Raw genomic sequence first — 26,160 nt, 5'->3', positions numbered from 1 at the left:
CCATCCAAAATCTTCTGTACTCTGATTTGTTCAGCATTTTGAGATTTAGCATGAGGCTGAACTTTCCTGAAGGTTTCTGAACAAGGAATACATGTGAATAGAAACCCTGGAAGCACTCCTCTGTCGGGACCGGAACAATGACTCTCTGGCATTTCAGTTCCTGAATTAGGGACTTCATGGCAAAAGCCTTGACCGAATCCCTTGGGACGTTTGTCACCAAGAAGCTGGTTTACCCAGTGTTCTAAGTTCCTTGCAACACAAGTTGTTGCCATTGCTGCTTTCAGATTGCCAGGTTCTTTTAAGAAGCGGGTCCATCCTTTTCTCCATGGGCTCCTTTAGAGTGCCCATATCCTCAAAGGCGAAGTCCGTAGACTGCGAGACCTGGGAAAAGGCAGAATCCAATTTTGGAACTTTGTTCCAGATAGAGTCAGGATTTTCCTCCAAATGGAAATCTTTTCTTGTGAGCCCAGGAAAAGAATGGCTTTTTTTCAGGTTGCAGCCACTCCTTTTGAATCTCTCAAACCAGCATAAATGCTGTCATGCAGGGAGAGCTCATTTTCCTCTATCCCCAGAGTAGCATGGATCACTTTCAGGAGTCCAACCTCTTCTAGCGACATTTTGTACTTAGAAGCAGCATCTGCTTCATTTTCCTCCTCAGAATCTGTTCCATCTGGAGCGAGGGAAGCGGCTTCTTGGGCAGTGTCTTGAGAGATCGGACCACCTGTCAGTATTTGAGAGCCGCCTTGGGGTTCTGAAGATGGCTGCGGAACCCTGGGTTCCACTGAGGGACCTGGTATCTCCCTTAGGTTTGACCTAAAGGCTTGAAAGGTGGCACGGAGCTCATCCTTAATAGTTATAACCAAATCACCACAAAAGGAAGGAGCCTTCTCCCCGACTAGATTTGCAATGCAATCTGCACAAAGCGATTTGGTCCTTTTCCTTGCAGACAGGGCACCTTCTCTTAACTGGTTGAACAGAACCTTTGGCCTGGACAAACAGAAGAAAAAGACAAGGAACCACGCTTGAAAGGCTGCTGCACAGCACAGATAAAAACACCCAGGTGCACTAGGAAAGACTTCTTACTTCCCTGTGCCCAGCAAGCCACCACCTAGTGTCCCCTGTTGCTAGGCAGACCTGCTAACCCACTAGCCACTGCACCCCAGGGAGATGGAGGGTGGAGAAGGCGAGTAACCCCCACAGGAGAAAACAGCCCAGAGTAACATAGGACACAGTCCCTTACCTTGGCCTTGCTGGTGCCTTGGCTTGCCCCCTTATCCGCTGCATCACTATCCATAGCTGTCTGCGGACGCGTGGTGGTGAAGAAAAACACCGGTTCCAGATTCAAAAACGCCGCTGCACTGCTCTGGAACTTAAAGGCACCAGGTGACCCTGCCCTCTCACACTGCGCTTTGCGGCCGGAAATGACTCCGCGCGCCAACCCGGAAGTGCTGTTCTTCCTATACAGGAAGCCGCCGAGGCACTTCTCAGGCCACCAGAACAATGGCGGCTGCTTCTTCCCACCGCTTATCCCACGATGCAGGCATCCAGCGGGGAATAGAAGACAACCGCCTGTTTGAAGAAAAAAAAAAAAGGAGGGGCAGCACTCCCAGGCGTACAGGCTCTCCGAGCATGGAAGAGGGAGAGGGAGCCCACGGGACCGTCCTTCAGGAGGCAAGTGGGAGGATCACTCTCCCAGACAAAAAAAAAAAAAAGGACTGATAAGTGAGAACCTCTGTCTCCCAGGAAAGCCCTAAGAGATCATGGCTCCCACCAGAGGTGTTCTTCCAACTGGAGGAAACACAAAAAACTGTTGGAAGCAAAGTGGAGGCCTCCTATTAAACACTTGATTGATGAGGTGTTTCCTGTGGGAGGAGGAGCCATGATCTCTTGGGCGCTGTCCTGAAAGAAGTTTTGGAAAAAAGTCAGCAGCTACAAAAAGTGAACTTCCTTCCAGGAGGAAGTGGGAGCTGGATGCCTCTATTTCTCTCCCCCCCCCAAAAAAAAGTGGCATGTCAGGGGGTCACCATCACTTAAAGCGGAAGTTCCATTTTTGGGTGGAACTCTGCTTTAAAAAACGTATATAAACCATAAACAAAAATCCTAATACATTGCTTCCTACCAGTCCTTAGCTGTGGTGGCTACATTTTTTTTCCCCAGGCTTCTTCCCCCTTCATTTTCAGTGGGTGGTCCTGCCATTTACATTTTCTGGCCTAGGGTGAGCATGCTCACTCACAGCACTGTATCTATGGAGAAACGCGTGGGAAGTAGGAGCCGTTTATGCTCGTGTCAGTGTGCAGCCTGCGAGTGAGCAACAGCACGGAGGAACACGGAGCTGAGTCTGACCATATAACTGTAGAATGCGATTTTACACTGAGACCATGTGAGTGCACCAACTGGAGTCCTTACTGCATGTAACATTGGATGATTTGTGCACAATGGTTCTTTTTCTATTCTTGTATTTCCATATGGGGGAGAGCACTGGAACCGGAAAGTAACCATTCCCAGCCGGCGGATCTAATACACTTAGCTCATACACCGCTGATCCATCCTGACTTACAAAGCCCTGAACCACATGGAGAGGAGGTATCACTCTTACTGCTTATCAGCTTATTAATCACCATTTCCATTCGAGATGTACTGGATTATAGACTATTCACATTTATTTACACAATTTTTTATAATATAGTTTGCAGCAGGTCACGAGAACACTGTTTTATATGTATAATCTAATAAGAAGGAAATACCTTTTGTGAAAAAAATCCCCGGGAGGTCTTTCAGCATTAAGGAAACCACTTAGAAAACTTTAAAACACTGTGTATCTAGGTATCTATTTTGATGCGTTTTTTTCACTGCTTACAATTTGCAATGAGTTTGAAACAATGTATTCATTGTTAGAAAGTGTTGTGTCAGCACAATAAGGTAGAAGGACAGCAACAAGTTAATACGAGCGCATCACAATATCTATTTATTTCTATGGAGAAACAGAGCTGTCAGTCTAAGGCAGGACTACAGAAAACATCCCCCTTGCCATAATGGAGGGGGAGCAAAGAAAACTGGGAACATCATAGCTGATAAGGATCCATTTGCACAGGTATTTAATCATGCTGCAAACCCCAGGGGCAAGAATCTACCGACTCCTATGGCTGGGATTGACAGCTGTGTGTGGATAGTCGCGGCCGCTGAGCCCACACACTGCAATGACAGGCTATGGAATCCCACAGAATTTAGGATTCTATGCCGCTGGGATCTGCGGTGTGGCTGCAGGCTCGTGCAAATGGGGCCCAAGCCCTGGTTCACACTGGTGCAACTTTGAAATTGCGCTACTTCAGCATGATTTCAAAACCGCAGATCAGTGCGATTTGCATCTCAAATTTTATTGAGACTTGACTGTTTAACAAGTCTTTGCAAGTCACAACGAAAATAGGAAAAAAGTAGCGCAGGAACCTTTTTCAAAGTCGCTGCAATTTGAACAGTTCCATTGCCGACAATAGGGTGCGACTTGTCATGCGATTTGGAACTGTCAAAACGTATGACAAATTACAATGGTGAGAATGAGGGCTAAGAGTGCAGTACGGGTGGAGCAAAGTGATCAGCTCACAAGATTTCTGGCAGGATCTAAAGGTAATTTTTGCACTTATCGAACAGCTCTAAAACGAAACACTTTTAAAATGTTTTTACCAGGTCAAAGGGGGGGGGGGGGGAGAGTAAACAAAGTTAATTTGCAAGGTTTATGTACACGTAGGTCCCATTTAAACGTATGTGCCGCGGGAACACACAATTTGCTAATCATTTTAAATGGCATTCCAATGCACATTTCAGTGTTGTGCTTTTACATAATTTGTGTTAATGCACTGAAAGAATGTAAACTTAACCTTCTCTCTCCCCCAGCACCACACTCTTGTCTTCCGTAATCTCCCCGCCGCTCCTGCCAGTGGGAGTGAAGAAAACTTCAGTGATGTGTCCTCAAGTGCAGAGATACCCAGTCAGGGTGTCCAGTTTCCTTAAAGGCATAGACCTCCCCATGTGACAGTACCAATTGGCCTGGCACATCTTCCACAATACCCAAGTTTTTTTTCTTTGGCTCCCAAAACTGAATGGAGGAGCAAAGGGAGGTTAGTATATGATGTTGAAGGGGGCGAAGAATCAAAGCATAGGGTTGCTTTCAGCTCACCATAGTAGGACTGCAACATGCAGTTTCAGACCTAACAAAAAAACTCTAGTGCAATAAATTGCCTTTCGATTGGATACAAGTTATAATTTTTACAGAGTTCTAACAATTATGCAGTACTTTACATATTGTACAATCACATCGGTCCCAGCCCTCGGGGAGCTTGCAATCCAAAGCCCCACCACACATGCATTCATATTACATACTAGAAAAAGTTCCCAGCCTGTCTTTGGATTGTGCAAGGAAACCCAAATATCCGGAAGAAACCCACCAAAGCACAGACCGTACATGCAAATCCATGCTGATGGTGTCCTGGTTGGGATTTGAACCAAGGACCCCAGTGCTGCCTCTGCACAACCATCCTGTAGTACTTCTGTAGAGGATGCCAAAAGCACATCTCCACCCATAATGGACTGTTTTATTAAATATTAAAGGCTGTGAATAAAAAAATATCAGCGCTACATATAAAACAATAGGTAAACCATACAAAGTAAATCATTTGGTGGTTGGGAACTTACCTCTTTGAGGATAAGTCTCAGTGGATATTTGATATCAGGACTTTCCAAGGTGATGGCAGGAGCAGACTTTCCAAAAAGCCTCTTGAATATGGCGAAGACCAGGTACAAGGGGTACCCCACGATCCTCCCCAACTGCAACAAAACACAAACAGGATCGCAGGGTTTACACTCCATTTGTGGCCAGGCAGGTCGCTGCTTACACTAACTTATGAGGGGGAAGTGACACTTTTCATAACTTCCCCCTGTGCTTGTGAAACAACATTGTGATAAAAATGTGATAAAAATGTGATAATGGCGATCATGCGACTGAACTGAAATCATGACCATCAACCCAAATCGGTTACAGATTCAGGTTCGTGGCCAAATGCAAAAGATCATTTGACCCTTTCACTGCCAGAATCTTTTTGTACACATTAAAATGCATTTTAGGCCCATTACTTGAAACCCCCCGACCCCCCAAAAAAAATATTTTATGAAAGCAGTGACCCTGTAAAATAAAAATGGTGGCAGTTGCAGGGTGGATTTGAATTAAAGCAAGTCGATTTAAATCGCCAGTAAAAAGGCTTGCTTTAAATCTTGATTCAAATAATTTTTAAAGAGTAACTGTCCCGCAGCGGCTCCTCTGACCCGCTGTTGACTCACCGAAGTCCCATTCACTTTAATGGGATGGCTGGTGATGCGGCAGTGACACGTGGCCGCAGCAGGTGAGTGGATGCCCCCTAACAGGCGATGCCATGATGGATCTGAAATGACAGGTGCTCTTTAATACGCAAGGACTTATTCTTCCTGGTAGTTAGAATATTTAATAGTTGCTAACAAAATGAAGGTTTCCAATTTAGACTAAGCTGTCAGGTTATTAAAACAGCGATATCCGAACCGGTTCAGTTTGTAGTGTACATAGATTTGCAAAACAATGGGATAAAAAGGGATATTCCTTTGAACTTTGTTTTGCCTCATGGTTACTGTGAAGTTATGTGAATGCAGTGCATGTTATCTCAGCATGCAGAGCTTGGATTCATTGAATGAGTTTACCAAAAATGTAAATATTGCAGAATATACAGCCTCATGCTACATAACTAAGCTCCATTTCATGCTGAACTAACTAACGTAGCAAATAGAAAAACTCTAGATAGAATTTTACTCCAAAAAGCATTTTACTAAAATAAAATTTTTTTATACAGATTCAATATAAAGTACCACTAATGTATAGCATAAAGAATTACAACTGCCCAGGGTGGATAAAAATCAGTAGGTTTAAAAAAATAAAATAAATAAAAACACCACTGATTTGTATCCACGCTGGGCAGTTGTAATTCTTTATGTTATACATAAGCGGTACTTTAAATTGAATCTGTATTAAAAAAAATTAAAAAAAAAAAAAAAATTTAGTGAGCATTTTCTAGGTGCATTCTTACTTTCAAAAGATTGTTAAAGTTTTTCAAAGTAGAAGTTATACTATATAGAAGCAGGCAGATGTGATGAATGCACAATTACATGACAGGGATATAGCCACCAATAACATTGAGTCAAGTTTAAACATTCCAAGAGTGCGTAAATGTGCAGGATGCCACAAAGGTGGTCTATAGCCATCTATAAAGGGGTAAGGTTGCTGGCAAGCCACTGGCCAGAATGTGCTGCTGGAGTCGGTTAGAAGAAAGACCAGAGAAGTTAAAGGAACCTCCACATTATTGAGGTGAAAAGTAGTATTGGAAGAGGATAGGAAAACAGTGGAAATGGGGATGAAGAGGACTTCGAAGACACCCAGGCCAGGACCCTAAAGTTTGGCACCTAAAAAGGGATGAATGACATGCTATGACAGCCTGACTTAATGCCCAACTCTGAGTTCAATTTCTAAAGGTCAGCTTTTACATAGAACAGCCAGACCTTAAATTTAGATAGCAACTAAAGCCTGGAGAAAATTTAGAAACTCAAAAGGGCCACCTAAATATTTTGGTGTTGGGTGGATGCTGAGAGTTAAAACCTCTCCCCTCCACCATCCCTGGCATATGCTCCTCTATCTTTTGGAGACTTTAAAGGCACGATCTCCTGTGCCAGATTTTTCAGGTCCGCACACCTGCTGTGCCCATTATGAGGGGCTCCACCAACCCTGCACCAACTTCCTAGGTCAGTACAACTGTCTGTCAGGAGGGGCAACCATCATCCTTGTTCCAAGTTCCCTTATCCGCACACCTGCTGTGCCCATTATGGAGGGGCTCCCACCATCCCTGTACTGAGTGTCTAGGTCTGTGCACCTGCCACGTCTGTTATGGGGGGGGTTCTGGTCACCCACCATCCTTGGGCAAAAGCTTTCTGGTCTGTACACCTGCTGTGCCTATTAGGAGTGGCTCTCAGCATCCCTACACTACATTTCTGGGTCTAAATACCTGCTGTACCAACAATGAGGGGGGTTTGCATCCTCCTGCACGGAGTTCCCCCCTCTCCACACCTGCTGTGCCCATTATGAAGGGGTTCCCGTCATCCCTACACCAAGGCCCTGGCTCTGCACAACTGCTGTGCCCATTATGAGGGGGTTCCCATCATCCCTACACCAAGTCCCTGGCTCTGCACAACTGCTGTGCCCATTATGAGGGGGTTCCCATCATCCCTACACCAAGTCCCTGGCTCTGCACAACTGGTGTGCCCATTATGAGGGGTTCCAATGATCCCTTCACTGGGTCTGCACACCTGCTATGTTCCATTATGGGGGTTCCCACCATCCCTTCTGGTGTTGTATGTTCTTTATAATATAAAACCAAAACAGGAGCTGAAACACACAAAGGTGGGTGGGAACAACCAATAAGGCTACATCAACGGCATTTCACATTTTGCTCAGAAGATAAATCCTAACGGGCTGCTTTGGGTTAAAGCTCCAGTTTTGCTCTGTCATGCTCTCAGAAAGGTGTCCCCAAACCAGGCCAACACTGGCAAATTTTCAGGGGTGACATCACTGGGATTTGAACATTTGTCACAACGGAAAGATAAAAAGAGTCGCATCTGTTTTACAGCACAAGTGTTGGGATTAATATACCTTCTTACCCAGCAACAGTCGCACCCATCCAGATTTAGATGGGACTTTCCACCTACATATCATGGGTATATTTAGCCACTGTACATGACACAAAAATATTGGAGACAGGCGAGGCTTGGTCAATTAAAGTGAACCTTTCTATGCTCAAATGCATGCGCCATGCATGTACTGACTAGTGCTAAGTCTGTGTACCTAGACCCCCCCCCCCCCCAAAACCCAGACCCACACTTTGGATACTAAGTCAGAGGATACCCAAAGCCAAACCTATTTTCTCCACGTTTTAAATGGAGTGTTGAAGAATAGAGGCCATGTCAGGTTTCTACTGCTGTATGTGTCCCCTTGGGGAGATTCACCTTCCTGATTTCTTCTAGCAACTTGTCACTGGTACATAAGTTAAATGGAAAATCCAAAATTTTACTGTTGTCACCAGAAAAAGTGAAGAGACACTTACCACTGAAAACTGTAACCTACTTTAGGCAAAATGAAGCCTCCCTACACTTTAGGCCTCCTGATATCTCACAATGCAACACATTGGAATTGTCCAAGCGACTGAAAACAGTGTTATTACCTGTTAACTACTTTTGCCAGGAATCTTCCAGGACGGCTTACAGAGAGATAGGCTCCTCCCACCTAGCACAGGAAACACATGACCCATCTCATAAAAGCAGCACACCTGTATTAGCCCCTCAGTATTAAATAACTGAAGGCTTCAGAATAAGCAATCATTAAACCTTCATTAGCATAGCTTCATCTTTACTCTGTTTTACATTGCTAATCACCAACCAAGAAGGGAGGGAACTGACACCGTCCTGGAAGATTCCTGGAAAAAGTAGTTAACAGGAAATAACACTGTTTTTCCCCCTCAAGTCATCTTCCAGGACGGCTTACAGAGAGGACAAAATAGGACTACCTGATCAGGGCAGGATCACAGCCTGCAGCACTTTCCTGCCGAAAGACTGGTCTTAGCTGGCAAGCAGATCCAGTCTGTAATGCTTTACGAACATCTGGAACATGGACCAGGTTGCTGCCTTGCAAATCTGGAGGGGAGACGCTCCTGCCCTTTCAGCCCAAAAATTAGAAAGAGCTCTTGTGGAAGTGCCCCCCCCCCAGGACAAACCACCCCCTACATTACTAAAGACCCCCTTAGGACAAACCACCCCCCCTACATTAGTATAGACCCCCCCAGGACAAACCCCTCCCCCCACATTAGTATAGACCCCCCCTCAGGACAAACCCCTCCCCCTACATTAGGCCAATTTAAAACACCCGGGCGGCAGCTGGAAAGGAGAGGACAGTGTGCAGCCGCGCCACCCGGGTGGAGAACACAGTGTGTCAGGCTTGGGCAGCAGGCGGGAGTTTGACACAGGAGGAGGAGAACTGGAACACGTTGGGCACGGGCACAGGCCGCCCCCCCCCCCCCCCCAGTGACATCACTGCGCGGCTGGTCACTCACACAGAGACAGCCGCTCCGATCTCATTTCGGTCTCCTCCTCTGACAGGAGGAGGGAGGGGGTGGGATGGGCTTCGGCAGGAACCAGCGGCGACCAGCAGAGAATGAGGAGGCGGGAGGGGAGCACTCTGGCGCTTCAGCGCCCCCACCTCTGTGGCGTCCGTGTGCACTGCACCCCGTCCAGGATCGGCCCTGGGGATAGGGCATCTAGGCCCAGACTGAGATGATCTCTGTAGGGAGAAAAACTGTTCCACCTGCCTGTTCTGCCTTGTAGCAAAAAAGGTCCATTTGTGGGATTCCCCACTATCTGTTCGAAACACTGTTCATTTCAAGCACCATTCTGTCTGAGACAGAATCTCCCGGCTTAGGACATCTGCCAGATTTAATTCCCCTTTTATGTGAATAGAACACAGAGATAAATTGAAGGATCTTTTCTGCTATCCTGATAAGACCTGGGGCGCATATACCTCCCTGCTTGTTGATGTAACTTACTGTGGTAATATTGTCCAAAAGGACCTGCACCTGTCTTCCCCTCAGAGTCGGACCAAAGACTACTAGGAGCATTTAGAACTGCACTCAGCTCCCTTGCATTGGAGGAGAGGCTGGCTTCCTGCCAGTTCCAGACCCCCTGGGCCATCTGTGTGCCTGAATAGGCTCCCCACCCCTGACCGCTGGCATCTGTGGTGACCGCCAGAAGGTTGAGTTGGGACCAAAGACGACCTGCAGAGAGATTTGTAGGGATCAACCACCACTCTATTGAGAGTTTTACTTCCTGCGGGATCTCTCTCTGAAGAGATTCCTTCTTCCATCCCAGACAAAAGCATGAAAGCCTAAAGTGCCCGAGTATGGAATTGTGCCCACTGGACTCCTGGGATGGCAGCTGTCATCAAACCAAGAACCCTTATTAGACCCTGAATTGAGGTCTGTGTACATACGCAGAGGCTACTCACCTCTGCAATTATCTTTGCCACTTTCTTTCGTCAGAAAAATTTTGGATGTAGTCGAGTCTATTAGGTATCCTAGGAATACTATACTTTGAGTAGGTACCAACTGTGACTTCTCCTGATTTACCAGCCACCCCAGCTGCTGAAGGTGTCTGATAGTTCTGCTCAGGTTCTGTTTTACCTCATCTGCTGAGTCTGCAAAGATCAGCAGGTCGTCCAGATAGGGAATTATATGAATTTCCTCCGATCTCATGATCCGCAGAGCTTCTTCCAAAATCTTCGTGAAGATGTGTGGTGCTGACGCCAATCCGAAGGGCAGAGCATTGAACTGAAAATAGAGGGTCTTGAACCTCTTCTTCACTGCAAACCTGAGAAACTGCCTGGACTCCTTTCGAATGGGGACATGAAGATAGGCGTCTCTTACGTCCAATGAGACCATGAAGACCCCAGGGGTTAACAAATCTCTGGTGGTGTAAATCGACTCCATTTTGAATCGTTTGTACCTTACGTACACGTTCAATTGCTTCTGGTTCAAAATGAGTCAAAATTTTCCTGATGGCTTTTTTAATCAAAAAACGTGAGAATAAAACCCCCCTTTTCTTAGGTTTGGGGGGGGGGGGGGGGGGGATGAAGCTCATCACCTTCTCCTCCAGCATACTCTGTAGGAGGGAAGACATAACTGTTGCCTTCTCCACATCTTTCGGGAGAATGCTTGTGTGAAATTTTTGAGGGGGGCAGCCCAAGAGCTCCATCCTGTACTCCGATCTTATCAGATCCAGGATAAAGCTGCTGCTGGAAATGGTCTGCCACTGTGGGAGGAATGAACTTTGACACTGTCTCCTCCCCAGGACTTCAGCCAGATAGCCCTCCTAGCTTCATTAAATGAATGCTGTAGACCTGGCCAAGAATATTACAGACTCCGTGGACACATCTGCTATATAGGCTACTGCCTTATTTAGCGTTGGTAGAGCATCCAAAATTTCTTCCCTGGGAGTATCTGACTCCAGAAGAGTGCGGAGCTGTTTAAGCCATAAATCAAGCATACGAACCACGCATGCAGTGGCTATGCTGGCTTAAAGTTAGCGGAGCAGGCTTCCCACACTTTTTTAAATATCCTTCTGCCTTTCTGTCCATTGGCTCCTTTAGGGTGCCAGAGTCCTCAAAAGGAAAGCTCTGAACCCTTTGAAACCTTAGGGAAGCGTCCAGTCTGGGGCACTTTTCCAACAACATTCTATCTTCCTCTTTGAAGGGAAACCTTTTCAAATTTTTAGGGAAGAAGACTCCCTTTTCCAGTTTCTTCCATTCCTGAAGTACCATTGGCCTAACACTAGTACAGGTAGCAGAAGTACAGGGGATAGGTTCAGCAAGAGCCAAAAGACGCCTATGGCACCTGGTATTTCCAGGCAGTCTCCCATCCGGGTACTAACCAGGCCCGACCCTGCTTAGCCTCTGAGATCAGGCGCTTTCAGGGTGATGTGGCCGCAGGCAGTCTCCTTTTCTTGGTGCACATCAGGCACCTTTTTCTGGGTGTCTGTTTTGCCATCTCTGGGCTCGTGGGCTTTGTCCTGAAATGAATCAAATGACAAACGCCAGCACATTACTTCCACTGAAGACAATACCCATAACAAAAACACCCTTTGGATAACAAACTTCTTATCCAAGAACCTTTTTAAAAGTACCCACCACCGGAGCCTAATGTTAGTATGTGACACCTGTCCACCCCAAGCATATCAATAAACAGGCTCTGGAGGGGAAAAAAAAAAAAAAAAAAAAAAAAAACCCACACACAACGCCCCCTGTGCCCCCTCCCACAGGAGGATAAGAGAAGGGAAGGCGCAGTCTGCCCCCTATTTTCTTACCTTAGGGCCCGAATCAACAGATGGCGCCTCCAGACCTGCTTCCATGGATCCTGGTGTCTCCATGCTCCTGGAAGCCTTCAGCACCATCTTGCTATTTGGGCCTTTATATAAGGAGGTGTGGAAAATCCGGGGCTGCGCTGTGGATCCCACTCTGCCCTCCGGCACAGCCCTGTTATCCCCAGCTAGGGCTTCACTTCCTGGCGTCTGGGTGTACCAAGATGGCGCTGCTGGACTTCCTGCCATGTCACTTCCTGTTATCAGCTCTGGAAGTTACCTCATCACTCTGCGCCACCAGCACTATCCACATGCTGGGGATAGAGAAGCCCTGCACATGGAGATCTCTGTAAACAGCAGAAAAAAAAAAAAAAAAAAAAGTACCTGAACCATGCAGCGGGCCTCGCCTTCACTAGAAAACCCTGCTGTGCCATTTCGGATGGACCCACTGGATCACCTCCTCCACTCCTCACAGGTACCTCACTGAGAATACAACTCAATCAGGATAGGGGGTCCCTTAATTTCACCCCAGACCGCTCTGTCAGGTCTCTGGGTGGCCCAAACTGACTCATACCCCAGGAGTACTACCCCTGTCCATACCCAGGGCAAACATCGGGAGGCCCCTGCCACCTAGCACGAAGGCCGGAAAAATAACAAACATCTGTTTGGAGTTCCTGACTGGCCGGAGGAAACACAAATACTGTGAGGCTAATACATGTGTGCTGCTTTTATGATGTGGATCATGTGTTTCCTGTGCTAGGTGGGAGGAGCCTATCTCTCTGTAAGCCATCCAGGAAGATGACTTGGAAAAAAAGTGTTTGCTCCCTCTAGTGGCCAATCTACAAATCTTTATATTTAATAAAATATGAAAAGGCAAGGCGAAAATGCAAAAAATTAATGCAAGGTATAAAAAAAAAAAAAAAAACAAAAAACCAAAAAAAAAAAAAACCCACACAACATTGCATTACTACAATGCACATTACCTGCATTAGCATTCCCTTTCAGTGGCACCCCCAACTCAAAGCACCACAGCTCTGACACCTATGTGCTGCAGTGCACCACAATGGACAGGAATTCGGTGGTACAATACGCCAGAAAAAAAAAAAAAAAAAAAAAAAAAAAAAAAAAAAAAGCAGCTCAATGTCTGTTTTTATCATCCCTTTCCCTGTGTTGGCTGTCCATTTAAAATGAACAGGCTGCTTTAACAAAATGCATGTTAACAATCGTGCTTTTTTAAAGTCAGTCTACGCTTTGCAAAAAGTAGTAAATACAGCAACAATGATCAATGTGCATTTAGTACTTTTTGCATTGAAGCCTGCAGAACATTGCAACCATGATCAGCGGATTGTGAGTGCAATACATGGGCTATAGCAGTGTTTACCATCTGGCACGGATGGATCCCGGGGGAAAAAAACTTCTCAAACAGCAACTCACAGTGAACAGACACCTCCCCACAGCTGACATCTCACACCTGCAGATGTCTATACATATATAGAAACCAAAGATTTTCATAACTGCCAGTCTGCCCTAAATGCACGTCAGTTAACAGGGTCAAAATTACAATTCACCAATGAGCTTACTTTATGAGGGCTGCAAATAGCAATTTATTGTACTTTTTTTATGGGGAATGGTGGAAGGGGGTCATTGCTGGGTAGAACTTCAATTGCTTGTAATGGATAGTTTACAGACCAAACACAAAAGGCATCCCTCTGTCAGAACACAATAGCTCAGCGGGGAAATCGCTATACTAACATCACATTGTTAGTACAGCGAGCTCCTCCGCAGTGCAGAGTATTTCAGGAGAGGAGAGCTGGATAGAGAAAGGAGCAGAATCCTCCAGCAATGCAGAGTATTTCATGAGCAGAGAGTTAGGCTGCTTTCACACGGAGGCGCTTTACAGGCGCTATAGAGCTAAAATAGCGTCTGTAAAGAGCCTCTCCTCTCACTCCAGTGTAAAAGCCTGAGTGCTTTCACACTGGAGCGGTGCACTGGCAGGACAGTTAAAAAAGTCCTGCAAGCCGCATCTTTGCAGCGCTGTGGGAGCGGTGTATACACCCCTCCTAAAGCACCTCTGCCCCTTGAAATCAATAGGCAGTGGTGCCGAACCACTGGCAGAGCGCCGATGCAGCGGCGGTTTTAACCCTTTTTTCGCCTGCTAGCGGGGGTTAAAAGCGCCCCACTAGCGGCCGAAACCCTCCACATAAATGTCGGTAAAGCGCCGCTAAAAATAGCGGCGCTTTACTGCCGACGCCCCAGTGTGAAAGTAGCCTTAGAGAAAGGAGCAGAGTCATTCAGCAGTGCAGAGTATTTCAGGAGAGGAGAGAATTTCCTCATCTGCATACCTGTTCAGGTTTTGAATCAAAAGCTAGACACAACTGAGCAAACAGAAGGTCAGTAATGGCCCCCTTCATTCACCTCTTAGTAAATATTTCCTTTAAGACACCGGCCTGGTAGGAAATTCCTGGCTGTAATTCCAGCTCTATGACTCATCGATCGGCTCCCACTCTGCATCTTTCCGTTGTATGTTCCGTGCTCCGGCAGTGCCAGTGTGGAGGCGATTAATGGTGCCTCCCAGAAAGTGCCTTTTACACGCTGCATGCAACTGTTTACAACTGTCAACAGAACAGCAGAGCTGCAAACCAATCAGCTTTTGCTGAGACGCAACACAGAGCTCCAATAGGCACCTTGACTTCTTCCAACTGACGTAACCGATGCCTCAAAAACATCTTCTGCGTAGTTAAAGAAAACTTGTCATAAAGGGAAATGTGAGGGTTATCAGCTTTAGCATGATTTTAGTAAGGGATTATTGGGGACCATGGCAGATCATCATCACCAACAATGTCCATTTTTTATACTATAGGTAGCAAGTTACAAGTGAGCAGAACATGTACATAGAAAGGTTTACATCCAGCTAAAGGGCTTCACACACGCTGTGCCGCTTTGGAGGTTTCCCCCCCCCCCCCCCCTTCCAGAAAAGCAGCAAAAACAAAAAAAAAAAAAACAAAAAAAGCAATTAAAGCCTTTTTTTTTTTTTTAAAAACGGTTTAGGTACATTTGGCATGAATGCATTCTATTTTTGATCTGTAATGTGCACGAGACCTTAGGACCTATTCACACTGGTCAGTTTTTAGTAGATGCGTTTTTTTCATTAAAATCTATACAATGCATCAAAACACGCCCTTTGCATTTGTTTTTAAAATGAGCTTTGATCTGCACATACAAGATGACTCATTGATGCTTTACCTATCAAACCCCATAATGAAGCAAGGAAGATGGAACACATGTAAAGAGTAAGCTAAATCCGATCAAAACCAAGAGCTGAAATAAAATTAGGGGAATTTGGAATCTCATTGGTTGCATTCCAGCCATGCAAACTGTTAGTTATACTGTCATTGTGAGAGTTCATTGTGTCTATAGCTGGAAGCGTGCCTAGGCAAATGAGAATGATCTGTATGTAATCTGGTTATGAAGTAAACAAACTCTTTAGAATTAAAGAAACATAATAAAAAACACACATATGCTGCAACTTGCTAAATTTGCAGACTCCAGTAAGCAAAGTCCATCTGTAATAATGGTGAAATCTTGCAGTGGGTCAAGAGTCCTTTACAGACAGGCGAGGAAAGTCACCCCATTAAGCTCACAATGATAAACTATACTGAGTGCAGAAAGAGGCTCAGAGCGCCAGACACCCAAAAAGGGGGCAGCAGGTTCATAGTCTCCAATACTACACTAATTGACGGATTATGAAATGTTGCTGATCTAAGGAGACAAACTTTAATTATTGCTGTGCGCATCACTACAGGGTAGATTTACCCTCTCCAATAGACCTGCTGAGCACTGATCAGGACACAAGTGATGAGAAACCCAATACTTTATGGTTTTCAACAGTACAGGTGGCAACAGGACATCTCTTAATACGGACACCTGTTCTGGTGACAAATGTCTAGCAGGGATTTCCTCTCATTTCCTGTTGAGTCTCCAGGACAGGAAGTGAAGCCACCCTTAAAAGAGGCATAAATGGCCAACAAACCATAACAGACAGGACCAATTCATAGGCAGGCAAGGTGGACGCACATCATTGGAACAGATCCCCTGCCCACTGCAATCTCAAAGCTTACTCATGAAACAATCATTTAATAGGGAAATGTAAGCCAATCATGACTATGCTTTTTTTTTTTTTTTAAAAAAACATTCCCTTTCTCTGAGTATATCAATGCGGGTCACATGATGGCTGTGGCTTTTACAGCAATGCATGGACCTGCTGGTGGGTGTGTCTAGTGCCTGGGGCATTAAGTCATGACAGGAAGCGATGTTGCTGCCGAGCTTTTGTATTTCCATAGCAATGGAATGCCATCTGTTGCGGCGGTATAATGTCACTTCCCCCCCAATCTCAACCTAGTGCAGTGGCAGGAGGGGCAAGGCCTTTTGACTACAGAAGATAAAAGGTGCACTGCGCTCTTGCACGTGATGACACTAGACAAACTGACCACACCAACTTGGACCAGCATCCATGCTAGCAAGGTCAGTTTACTTTCAGGAGGCAGGCAGAAATGTAATCGTGACAGGACAAATGTCATTTAAACAAATTAAATATTTTTCTTTTCAGGTTTACAAACACTTTAAGGTTTGCATAGGTCAGATGCGCTCCATCTGCAAAGACTGCACTGTACCTGCTGTATACTGAAAGTGGCTTTGCTGGTAAGTGGTCATTGTGGCCCCCCCCCCCCCATTTCCTGGCCACTGTACAGCCGTTGTGAGGGTGGAAACTGACAAAGTCCAACAACACTTCCCGCCTCTTACCACAGCGTTGTCAAGGGTAGGGATCGGCCGATATATTTTTTTTCTGTGCCGATACCGATATTTCAGCCACCTCTCCTGCCGATTATTTTGTACATTTAAAAAAAATGTTTACACTGTAATTTTTTTGTTTTTTCATCTTTTTTTGCTGTCACAAGGAATGTCACAGTTATAGGAATGCGACAGGTACTCTTTATGGAGGGATCGGGGGGTCTACAAGACCCCAAACCCCTCCTCTGCACTTCAAAGTATTCCAAATGTCAAGATTGGCGTTTTTGGATACTTTATTTTTAAAACTGGCGCCTTTAAGATGGCAGTAATCTGGGAAGTGATGTTACTACAATAAAGCAGACCGGCCGTGCTAAAGAACAGTCATCACCCCGGTAAAACACCTTGAAGCAATATCGATAATAGCGGTCACTTTTTTGACCGATACTTCTGAAAAAAGTGAATCGGCCACTGATAATCACCCGATCCCAAGTCAAGGGTCGGCTGCTGGCAGAGAGGGTCATAAAGACATTGTCTACAGATAAAGGCCCTGAGGCGGTGGTCTGGCACTATGGCCTTGTGGCCAGCTATTTCTGCACTGTGACCTACAACCTGGGAGCGCTGGAGAGTTGCACTGGAAGCGAATTGTAGACAGTGCGGATACCATCACATTTTTGCCCCCTCCTTTGGTTGCTAGGATGCTGGCACAGCAACCAATGATGCCATGGCAAAGCCCCTAGCAACCAAGGACACTGGTACACAGCAACATTGGTTACCAAGACGCAGACTACTGGGCCATACAGCAATATTGGTCGCTATTGATCAGATGGGCACCTGCATCATAACTACTGTCACTGCGCAGTCCAGCCACCAGCATCCAACTCAGTAATGCCGCACTGTGTGCACAGGATAATACTGAGCTGCAGTAAGGATGAAGTGTCTGGTATAGACAATCTGGCCACAGAGTGGTCACCTCACTATACCTCATTGGTGGCATGCTCCTGGTACTAGTTGTGACTCTGCTGACATTTGTTTCTGGCTGCATCAGCATAGTATTGAATTTGCCAATGTGGATATTTTTTCTGGTGTGTGATTTTATTTCTAAGATTTTTTTTAGTTTTTTTTTGCACTTGTGATTATTATTCAAGGTAGTGTGTATCATTGCTGACTTGTGGCACAGACAAATCAAATTGGTTATATGGGGGGGGGGGGGGACGGGTGGAAGCAGGACTTTGGCATCTTCACCTATAGAGGACCTTGTTCCTGCATGGGTGACAGAGGCTCCAATCATGACTTACCGTATTCGAAGAAAAAATAAGTTTTGGCTTCAGACTCTGGAAATGGTGTACAAACATTTCACCACAAGGGCTTTAGGGTAATAGATGTGAGTGGAATGCTATGTAATACACATACCTGCACCCAACATTAGTATTACAAACATGAAAACAAGCACAGCTAACATAATAGGTGTCATCACAGAGCATGGGTTAGACGACATTATCTTATAATGGCCCTTTATTATTATACATACACAAAATGCCTGAGCACAGGATTCTGGCCTGCTTGTCACCATGACTGAACAAGGTCATCAGAGATGAGGACACATCTATAAGGCAGGCCATACACCATGAATTTCTTTCCTGCAACCACTCGATTCCCCCATCTCCCGCCAAGCCATTGAATCCTCCCCACGGGGGTCACATCCGGGGTGGGGGGGGGTTGTGGAGTCGAAGAGTCAAGGTTCCGCTTTAAAGTAAAGAAATACATTTTAACCACTTGCTTACTGGGCCCTTTCACCCCCTTCCTGCCAAGGCCAATTTTCAGCGCTGTCACTCTTTGAATGACAATTGCATGTTCATGAAACGCCGTACCCATATGAAATTGTTATCTTTTCACACAAATAGGGCTTTCTTTTGGTGGTATTTAATCACTGCTGGGTTTTTATTTAAAAAAAAAAAAAAAAATAATAATAGTTTGATATAAAATTTTGTACAATTAGACAGTAATGAGCAGGGCCAGGGTGGGACTGTCAGACGGGTCCCCTTGGCAAAGTAAAGGGCCTGTCCCATTCTACATCTCAAAGAAAATCCCTTTAATGATATTTATGTCATAGAAACTGTAAAGACATTTCCCAAAACAATATAGTTATATTATCCACACAGATGTGCCCGATGTTCATTTTACCATAATAATACACTGCTGTCAGAGAGCTCGGGCCCATAGCAGTGACATGGTCTGCCATGACTTGTGTGTGACCAGCAAGCTGCTGCAAATCTTCTGACAATGCAGATCAGTCCATCATCAGCGGGGCGGGGAGGGGAAGTAATGAACTAGGAGAGCTGCTGCAGAACATCCTACCAACCAGACCTGTCAATTATCTGATGGGGTGGCAGATGTCTAACACTGATGGGTGTATACAGCAATAATAGGGGGTATAAAGCAATGATTGGGGGGGGGGGTGATACAGCACTGGTGGGGTGGGCATAGGAGACGGCACTAGTTTTGGGTGGGGGGGGGGGGGGGATTGGAGATGGCACAGGTGGGGGGAGAGGGGATTTAAGACAGACTTTAGAGACGGAACTGATAGGGTAGGGAGGGGGGGAGAGAAGAGACAGAAATGATAGGGTGGGGAGCGAGGAGACGGCACTGATGGGGCGCATAGAGCAATGATGGAGGGGGGGGGGGGGGTTGTACAGCACTGAACTGACAGGGACATATAGGACACTGATCAGTGATGGGGGGTGTACAGGGCACTGATGGGGGCGTATAGGGCACTGATGGGGGCGTATAGGGCACTGATGGGGGCGTATAGGGCACTGATGGGGGCGTATAGGGCACTGATGGGGGCGTATAGGGCACTGATGGGGGCGTATAGGGCACTGATGGGGGCGTATAGGGCACTGATGGGGGCGTATAGGGCACTGATGGGGGCGTATAGGGCACTGATGGGGGCGTATAGGGCACTGATGGGGGCGTATAGGGCACTGATGGGGGCGTATAGGGCACTGATGGGGGCGTATAGGGCACTGATGGGGGCGTATAGGGCACTGATCAGTAATGGGGGTGTAAAAGGAACTGATGGGGGTGTATAGGGCACTGATGGGGGCGTATAGATGACCTGTGGAAGGTCACATGACTCTTGCAGTGACTCTGGGGGTACAAAAATAGACGGGGGTCTCCCAGCACTCAGCTGTATGGTGAAGGTGTGAAATGAAGGGCAGGCCTGCTGCGGAAGCTCTTGGTGATGAGCGGGGCTCAGCTAGTATTGTCTCGGTGTATACGGGGTGATAGGGGTTGGGGGGGCAGACTGGGGCAAAGGGTGACTCCTGTCTGGGAAAGTTGTCTGGAGTTCCTGACAGGAGTCACGCCCATCCCAGGCCCGGCGGTTGGGGCACCACCACGCTGTGTCACCCACCACCCCCAAACACATCCCCCTGCCCCCCAGTGATACCCCCAGCTTACCGTACTGACGTGCGCCCCCATGTGGCCGGTGACAGCCGCTCCTCGTCTCCCTTCACTAAAAAGAAGTAACCTGCAAACGTTCTAGGACACGCGCACTCGCGAATACCAGTGTGCCCCGCCCACAATGTGCCAATTCTTCAACGCAACACCACCAATAAAATCACGGGGGCGGGCACGTCAACCCTGGACCACCCCCTTTTACAGGGCTGGGTTGGACCAACTCAGTGATTCGTTGGACTGGGTGTCTATCATGGCCTCTCCCTGTTTCTGGGCGGGTCCATTGTGCGGGCTGTAATTGGCTGGATGAGTTGGCATCGTACTCGAGTGTCTGGCAGCTGTGGGATTATTCCGGTGCGATCATCGGAGCAGAATGGCAACAGATGCAGCCAGGTGAGTGCTCGGGGTGTTCTGCTCATCACTGGAACTAATGATATGTCTGATCTGGTGACAGTCTCATGTCTATGCTGTATACTGACCATACATCATACAATCTGCTTGTACAATCTCCTATTTATCTTCTAACTGTGTGGTGCAAGGATTTGTCTCTCTTTTTTTTTTTTTTTTTTTTGTGGTCTTTGCGCATGTGTAAATAGTACATAGATGTCAAAAAGGAAGGTGGACTTCACATGAATCACATGCTAGCAAAGGAGTAAATTGGTGAACATCTAGGAAATGTATTGATTATTCTAGTAATACATACATATAGTACTGATATCAATGGTAAGCAAGGTAATAACAATGAACATGCTAAGAACATTGGTATCTCATGGGAAAACCACAAAAATATTCCAAAGTTCACCAAAGCAAGGTTAGATCAAAACATTTTCAAAGTAACACCTGCAAGACCTATGGCCTCTCTGGACCTGTAAATGAGGGTAATGCATAGTAGCTTGAGGATCTGGGTAAGTATGGTAGAAGCACGGCATTTGGTAGCTCTACGTGTTTCGTTGCCTTTGAACCACTCGTCAGGAGCAAAGCACGTGATGGATCTATAATAAATTTATTGTATATGAATAATCAAAATAAAAATAAGGACATGAGCAGAGGTAGGGTAAAGAGAACCCCACGCCAGGTGCATGCTTACTTACTCGGGTACGTATATTGGTGGTATGGTAGGCAGGTCCCGCAAGCCATCCAAGGGCACCTCCAACCAGGAGCCGTGATGGACAGCTCGGCGTGGACGACCCACACGGGCATCAACCAGGGCATGGAAACCACAAGGCACTCCTGTGAAAATATGAGGTTTTTGAATTTAATAGGGATGGAAACACATGACCTCACCAGGCGATGGTTTCATTCAAAGTCCCCAGGGATGGAAATACATAACTTTACCAGGCCATGGCTTTGTTAAAGTCCCAAACATACCCCCACCACTTTATTATATACACAGATGCTTTAGATCTGCACATGAATCAGGGGCGGTGACAAAGTCTCACCTAGGTGAGAAGAGCAGAAATGCTGCTTAAAGAGGAACTACCAGTCTGCTCACATAATTTGTAATAAAAATATATTTGCCATTCTGAAGCTTCCCTCCAACCACTTAGCACATTATTTTATATATACTGTGATTCTCTACTTGCCAAATATGCTGCAGAAATCTCCATCCAGTAAGTCTGGCTCCAGCCATTTTAACTGTGGGCAGCTGAATCTGCTGCCTGTTCACTTCCTGGATTTAAACAGAGGAACACCTCCAGCCCTGCAGCTCTCATTGGCCCTTTTATGACTCACCCCCCTCTCTTCCTGGCAAACTCTCATTAGAGTGAGGGAGAGAGCTGTGCATGATGACATAAGCCTAGGCTAATGACTAGACAAGAAACAGGATGTGGGTTGTATAAGGTATTTACTGGCAGAAAAAAAATGTTTTACTATCCAAAATTCAAACAACAAGGGCAGAAGATTTAATAGATGGAAAGTTTAAAAAATGACTTAGCCCCCGTTCACACCTATGCGAATTACAACGCATCCAATCCAATTGAATGTATCTGGTTCACATATGTGCGTTGCATTCGCACTGCGCATTGCACAAAAAACGTGTGCGTTTTTTGGGCAGTGCGGTGCAAACTACAAGCCTATTATCTCCTATGGGAACGCATCTGATTCGCAGATGCATTGCGTTCTGAACATGGATTTTCTCCTTCTCCTCACTACACCTCCCCCTCCTCTCCCTCCCCCTCTCCCTGCTCACTGATCCACAGCTACAACGCAGTGAAACCTTTGAACAACTGATTTTTATCTGCCAAGTGAAACCTGAGCTTCAATTCGCAACGCACATGTGTGAACCCAGGCTGAAGGTCCGCATTGCATTATTATTATTATTATTATTATTATTCTTATTATTAATAATATTATACAGGATTTATTGTCTGCCCTCATGAAAAACACTTAAAAATGCACATCCCTGCTACACTAGATGTAAATGGGTCCTTAGGGTGAAGGTCCACTTTAAGGGCCTAGTTCACATCTATGCGTTTTTCAGTGCATTTTCAGTTTGGCACTACATTCCATTTAACATTAGTTCCTATGGGTCACGTTCACATCTGTGCGTTTTTTTTTTTAAAAAGGGTCAGGAATTTTTTTTTTACCCGCTTTTACCTCTTTTTACCGTTTTTGGTTCCATAGACTTCATTGGAAGCGCAGCAGAAAATGCAGTGCTTGCATTTCTTATGTGTTTCTGCTGCATTTTTGTTGGCTTCTCCTGATAACAGATACCTCCCAAAAGATGCAAAACGACTCAAAAACGCATTAAAATGTGTGCCAAAAAAACGCATCAGGAAAATGCATCAACTGCAAAGTTCCACCCACTTTTTAAGCTTCTCATCATTAGCTTCTCAACTGGCCATAATGACTGCATTGGGCAATATCATTTTTTTTCTTTTTGCTTTGCTTACTCTGTTTCCAAGGTTCTCTTTCTCTCTTCTGGTTCCCCAAGCCCCCCCGCACGTCGATGTACATAATATCCTGCGGCGCACTGGCTCCTGGGAGATGTGTGTCATGATTCCCAGGAGTCAGTCGGCATCACCGCCTCTCAGCATCGCACTGCGCCGTGTGTTTAATGCGCATGAGTGAGATCGGGAGGTGAATGCTGGGTAGCCAGCAGTACCGTGTCCCGGAAGAGAGTCCTAGTGGGCTTCACATACCCACAATGAAGATGGAAACGCTCAGGAAGACGAAATCTAAGGTAAGTACAGTCTAAAATACATGTACACTAAAGGGTATTGAATTGGGAACATGATTTCATGTATATTATGTAAAAAAGCAGAGGGGATGCCGGGAAAAAAAAAATGTGGTTGGAACTCTGCTTGAAGTGCCGGTTCACACTAGCACAATGCGGGAACCAGCACAATTCCAGTGCCAGTTACCACGGGTGTGAATAGAAAGTTAATGACACCCCCAGATCGGTTCGCAGATCGCAGTGCGAACTGTCAAATGGTGCAGGAATCGGATCACATGAGTGTGAACACCCATGCGATCCGATTCCAGTGCGGACCAAAAAAAAAAGAGATCCTGCACCATTTTGGTGAGAATGTTATGTGAATTCAGCCATAAATTCTGTATGCCTGTATACAGTATAGCCCGGTCTTCATTAGAAGTGCTCAGTCATTGCGTCTCTTGCTGTTATCGGGTTGTATGTGTGTGGGAAAGTAAAATCTGTCTACACATACATTATATGTTTTTGTACTGGTTTCAAACATCTAAGTGCAAGCTCTAGGGACAAGCAGAGCAGGTCTCTATCCCCTGAACTGGTCCTTATTCCAGACAGGGCTTTTAAGATTAACATTGGGGATTGTGACTGGTGATGTTACAATAGGAGTGTGTTCTCAGTGCGGCCTTGGCGGATCGTTTAATAAAGGTGGAGCTGACGGCGTTTATTATTGAAATAACAGGATCAGCGCAGCGTTGGGCACTCGCCAGAAACCTTTCTTCCTCAGTGAGTGCCATGCGGGTACTCTATAGTCATTACTGGTCTTTCCATGACTGCTGGTATCTCGGATTAAAATCCATTTTCATACATGGTTATCATACATTTCATACTTTATATGATATATTTGATTCTGCAGACAGTGCAGCGACTACGATGCCCAAATGACAGATTTTTGAACGGTTTTTCGTCTAGTGTATGGACACTATGAGACCGTGCAGGATTTTGTCTCAGTTTGGAGTTTCTCTTCTCTTATGAGACACAGACCAGCCCCTGGTGATCACAGGCTTTCATCTTGCAGCTCTCCATATTCCCCTGTCTGTAAAGCGCAGAGTCCCCTCCTAATGGCTGCACAGTGTGGAGGGAGTCACGTGACCGGAGCTCTTTGCAGTCTTTATGTGGTTTTTGAGGGTTTTTTACTTTATAGATCTCCTGACACCACCCTAGCACTTCCCGTTTTCTCTACAGATGTGTGTTGTGGCATTGTTTGTAGTTTTTATATAGCTTTCTTACTTGGTTACGGCTAATGTTCTCTGAAGATTTCTTTGTTTTCTAAGCTGTAAAGACAGGAAACGCACTTCGTATTGTCAGAACTCTTAAAGTGCACCACCCTGCCTATTGAAATGAATTGGTAGCTCTGCCGAAGCACCTGCAAAGCACTTCAGCAGCGCCACAACACGGGCGCTTTTAACCCTTTGTTCAGCCGATAGCGGGGGTTAAAATCGCCCCGCTAGCGTCCGAAAAGCGCCGCTAAAAATTTACCGCTAACTCACCCCCGCCCGGGTGTGAAAGTAGCTTTAGGCTGAGAACCGAGCGATCAAACACTGCCGATCTCTCGGTTCTCAATGATCACTGGAGCGCTGGGCTGTGGAGGGGGCAGGAGGGGCTGTTTCAGGCACTCAGTGGCTCTCTGAGAGGCTGAGCTGGGTGCCGGTCCAGGGATCTGGGTGGATCCCGACCATATAGCTGAAATTTTTCCCAAGCCTGGACACGCCCTCAACGTCAGCCGACAACGGGGTTCAACCTGCTGTCTGCTGAAAACGGGTCACAGGAGTGCAGAACAAACTGCACTCCTGTCATCCACAGAAGTATAGCCAAACAAGCTTTGGCTGGACTTCTCTTTTATCTGCATGCATGCTTAGTAATGCCAGTGTTACACTTCCAAGTTTTTTTTTTTTTTTTTGTATTTTTTACTTCTCACTGAGACCCTAGTCCCCCCTGACAAGGCCTTCTGCTTTCTTTCTAAAAGGATGGCGCCATCTTTGTTCAGACATCATCCAGGGTCACCATCTACTACCTGGAAATGAAAATCCAGCTCAAAGATGACACAATCATGGAAATCCTGGTGCCCGTGCAGTTCTTGGCTGTGTTCACAATCTTACACAGATCAGCCCATGCTGCAGTCCCTCACCTTGTGATTTACTACAAAATTACAATGTGGCAGTTTGATCACTAGGGGAGGGAGGACTGAGGAAAATCTATCTAGCCCTGGCAGCACAATCGAAAGACAATTAAAATGAATTTACCTGAACACTCGTAAACACACATGGGGAGATTTACTAAAACCAGTGCACACAAAATCTGGTACAGCTGTGCATGGTATCCAATCGGCTTCTAACTTCAGCTTGTTCAATTAACTTGTTCACATTGGCGCAATTTGACATGCCAAATCGCAGCCTATTGCCGGCAACAGCACCGTCCCAATCAGTGTGACGCTGCACCGATTTCCAAAAGTAGTTCCTGCACTACTTTTGGCGACTTCAGGGGCGATTTTTAATAGACATCTGTGCATGAACCCGCACAAATCGCCTCCGAACTCGCACTGAAATGCGGATTTTAAACTGAAGCTGAACTCGCACGATTTCAAACCCGCGTTCATTGTGAACGAGGGCTAAAACCTAGAAGCTGAATAGTTACTCAGCACAGTTGCACCAGATTCTGTGTGACCAGTTTTAGTAAATCTCCCCTACAGTGTGAATTATACCATTTAAAATCCTATTAATAAATACATATACTCTTGTGTATGTCATTGG

The 26,160-nt window shown here is 45.9% G+C and overlaps 2 protein-coding genes and 1 pseudogene across 2 annotated transcripts in view; 1 reads left to right on the top strand and 2 right to left on the bottom strand.

Annotated features, from left to right (window-relative positions):
- Positions 1-20,366, bottom strand: part of CYB5R3 (cytochrome b5 reductase 3) — a 63,949-nt gene extending 43,583 nt beyond the window's left edge. The window contains exons 1-2 of the mRNA XM_073621701.1: positions 20,209-20,366; positions 4,687-4,818 (exon numbers count right to left, since the gene is read on the bottom strand). Of these exons, the coding sequence (XP_073477802.1) occupies positions 4,687-4,818; positions 20,209-20,229 (153 nt within the window). The 5' untranslated portion in view covers positions 20,230-20,366. The remainder of the gene's footprint in view (positions 1-4,686; positions 4,819-20,208) is intronic.
- LOC141134999 (5S ribosomal RNA) lies at positions 11,487-11,595 on the bottom strand (annotated as a pseudogene).
- Positions 20,367-20,451: 85 nt separating the features above from the next.
- The window catches only part of LOC141132816 (poly(U)-specific endoribonuclease-A-like), a 29,625-nt gene continuing 23,916 nt past the window's right edge, over positions 20,452-26,160 (top strand). Inside the window, exon 1 of the mRNA XM_073621702.1 lies at positions 20,452-20,598. Coding sequence (XP_073477803.1) covers positions 20,579-20,598 — 20 coding nt within the window. The 5' untranslated portion in view covers positions 20,452-20,578. The remainder of the gene's footprint in view (positions 20,599-26,160) is intronic.

The sequence above is a fragment of the Aquarana catesbeiana genome, linkage group LG03 (genome assembly GCF_042186555.1).
Source record: "Aquarana catesbeiana isolate 2022-GZ linkage group LG03, ASM4218655v1, whole genome shotgun sequence".
NCBI lineage: Eukaryota > Metazoa > Chordata > Amphibia > Anura > Ranidae > Aquarana > Aquarana catesbeiana.
This window is presented reverse-complemented; position numbering and strand designations above follow the sequence as displayed.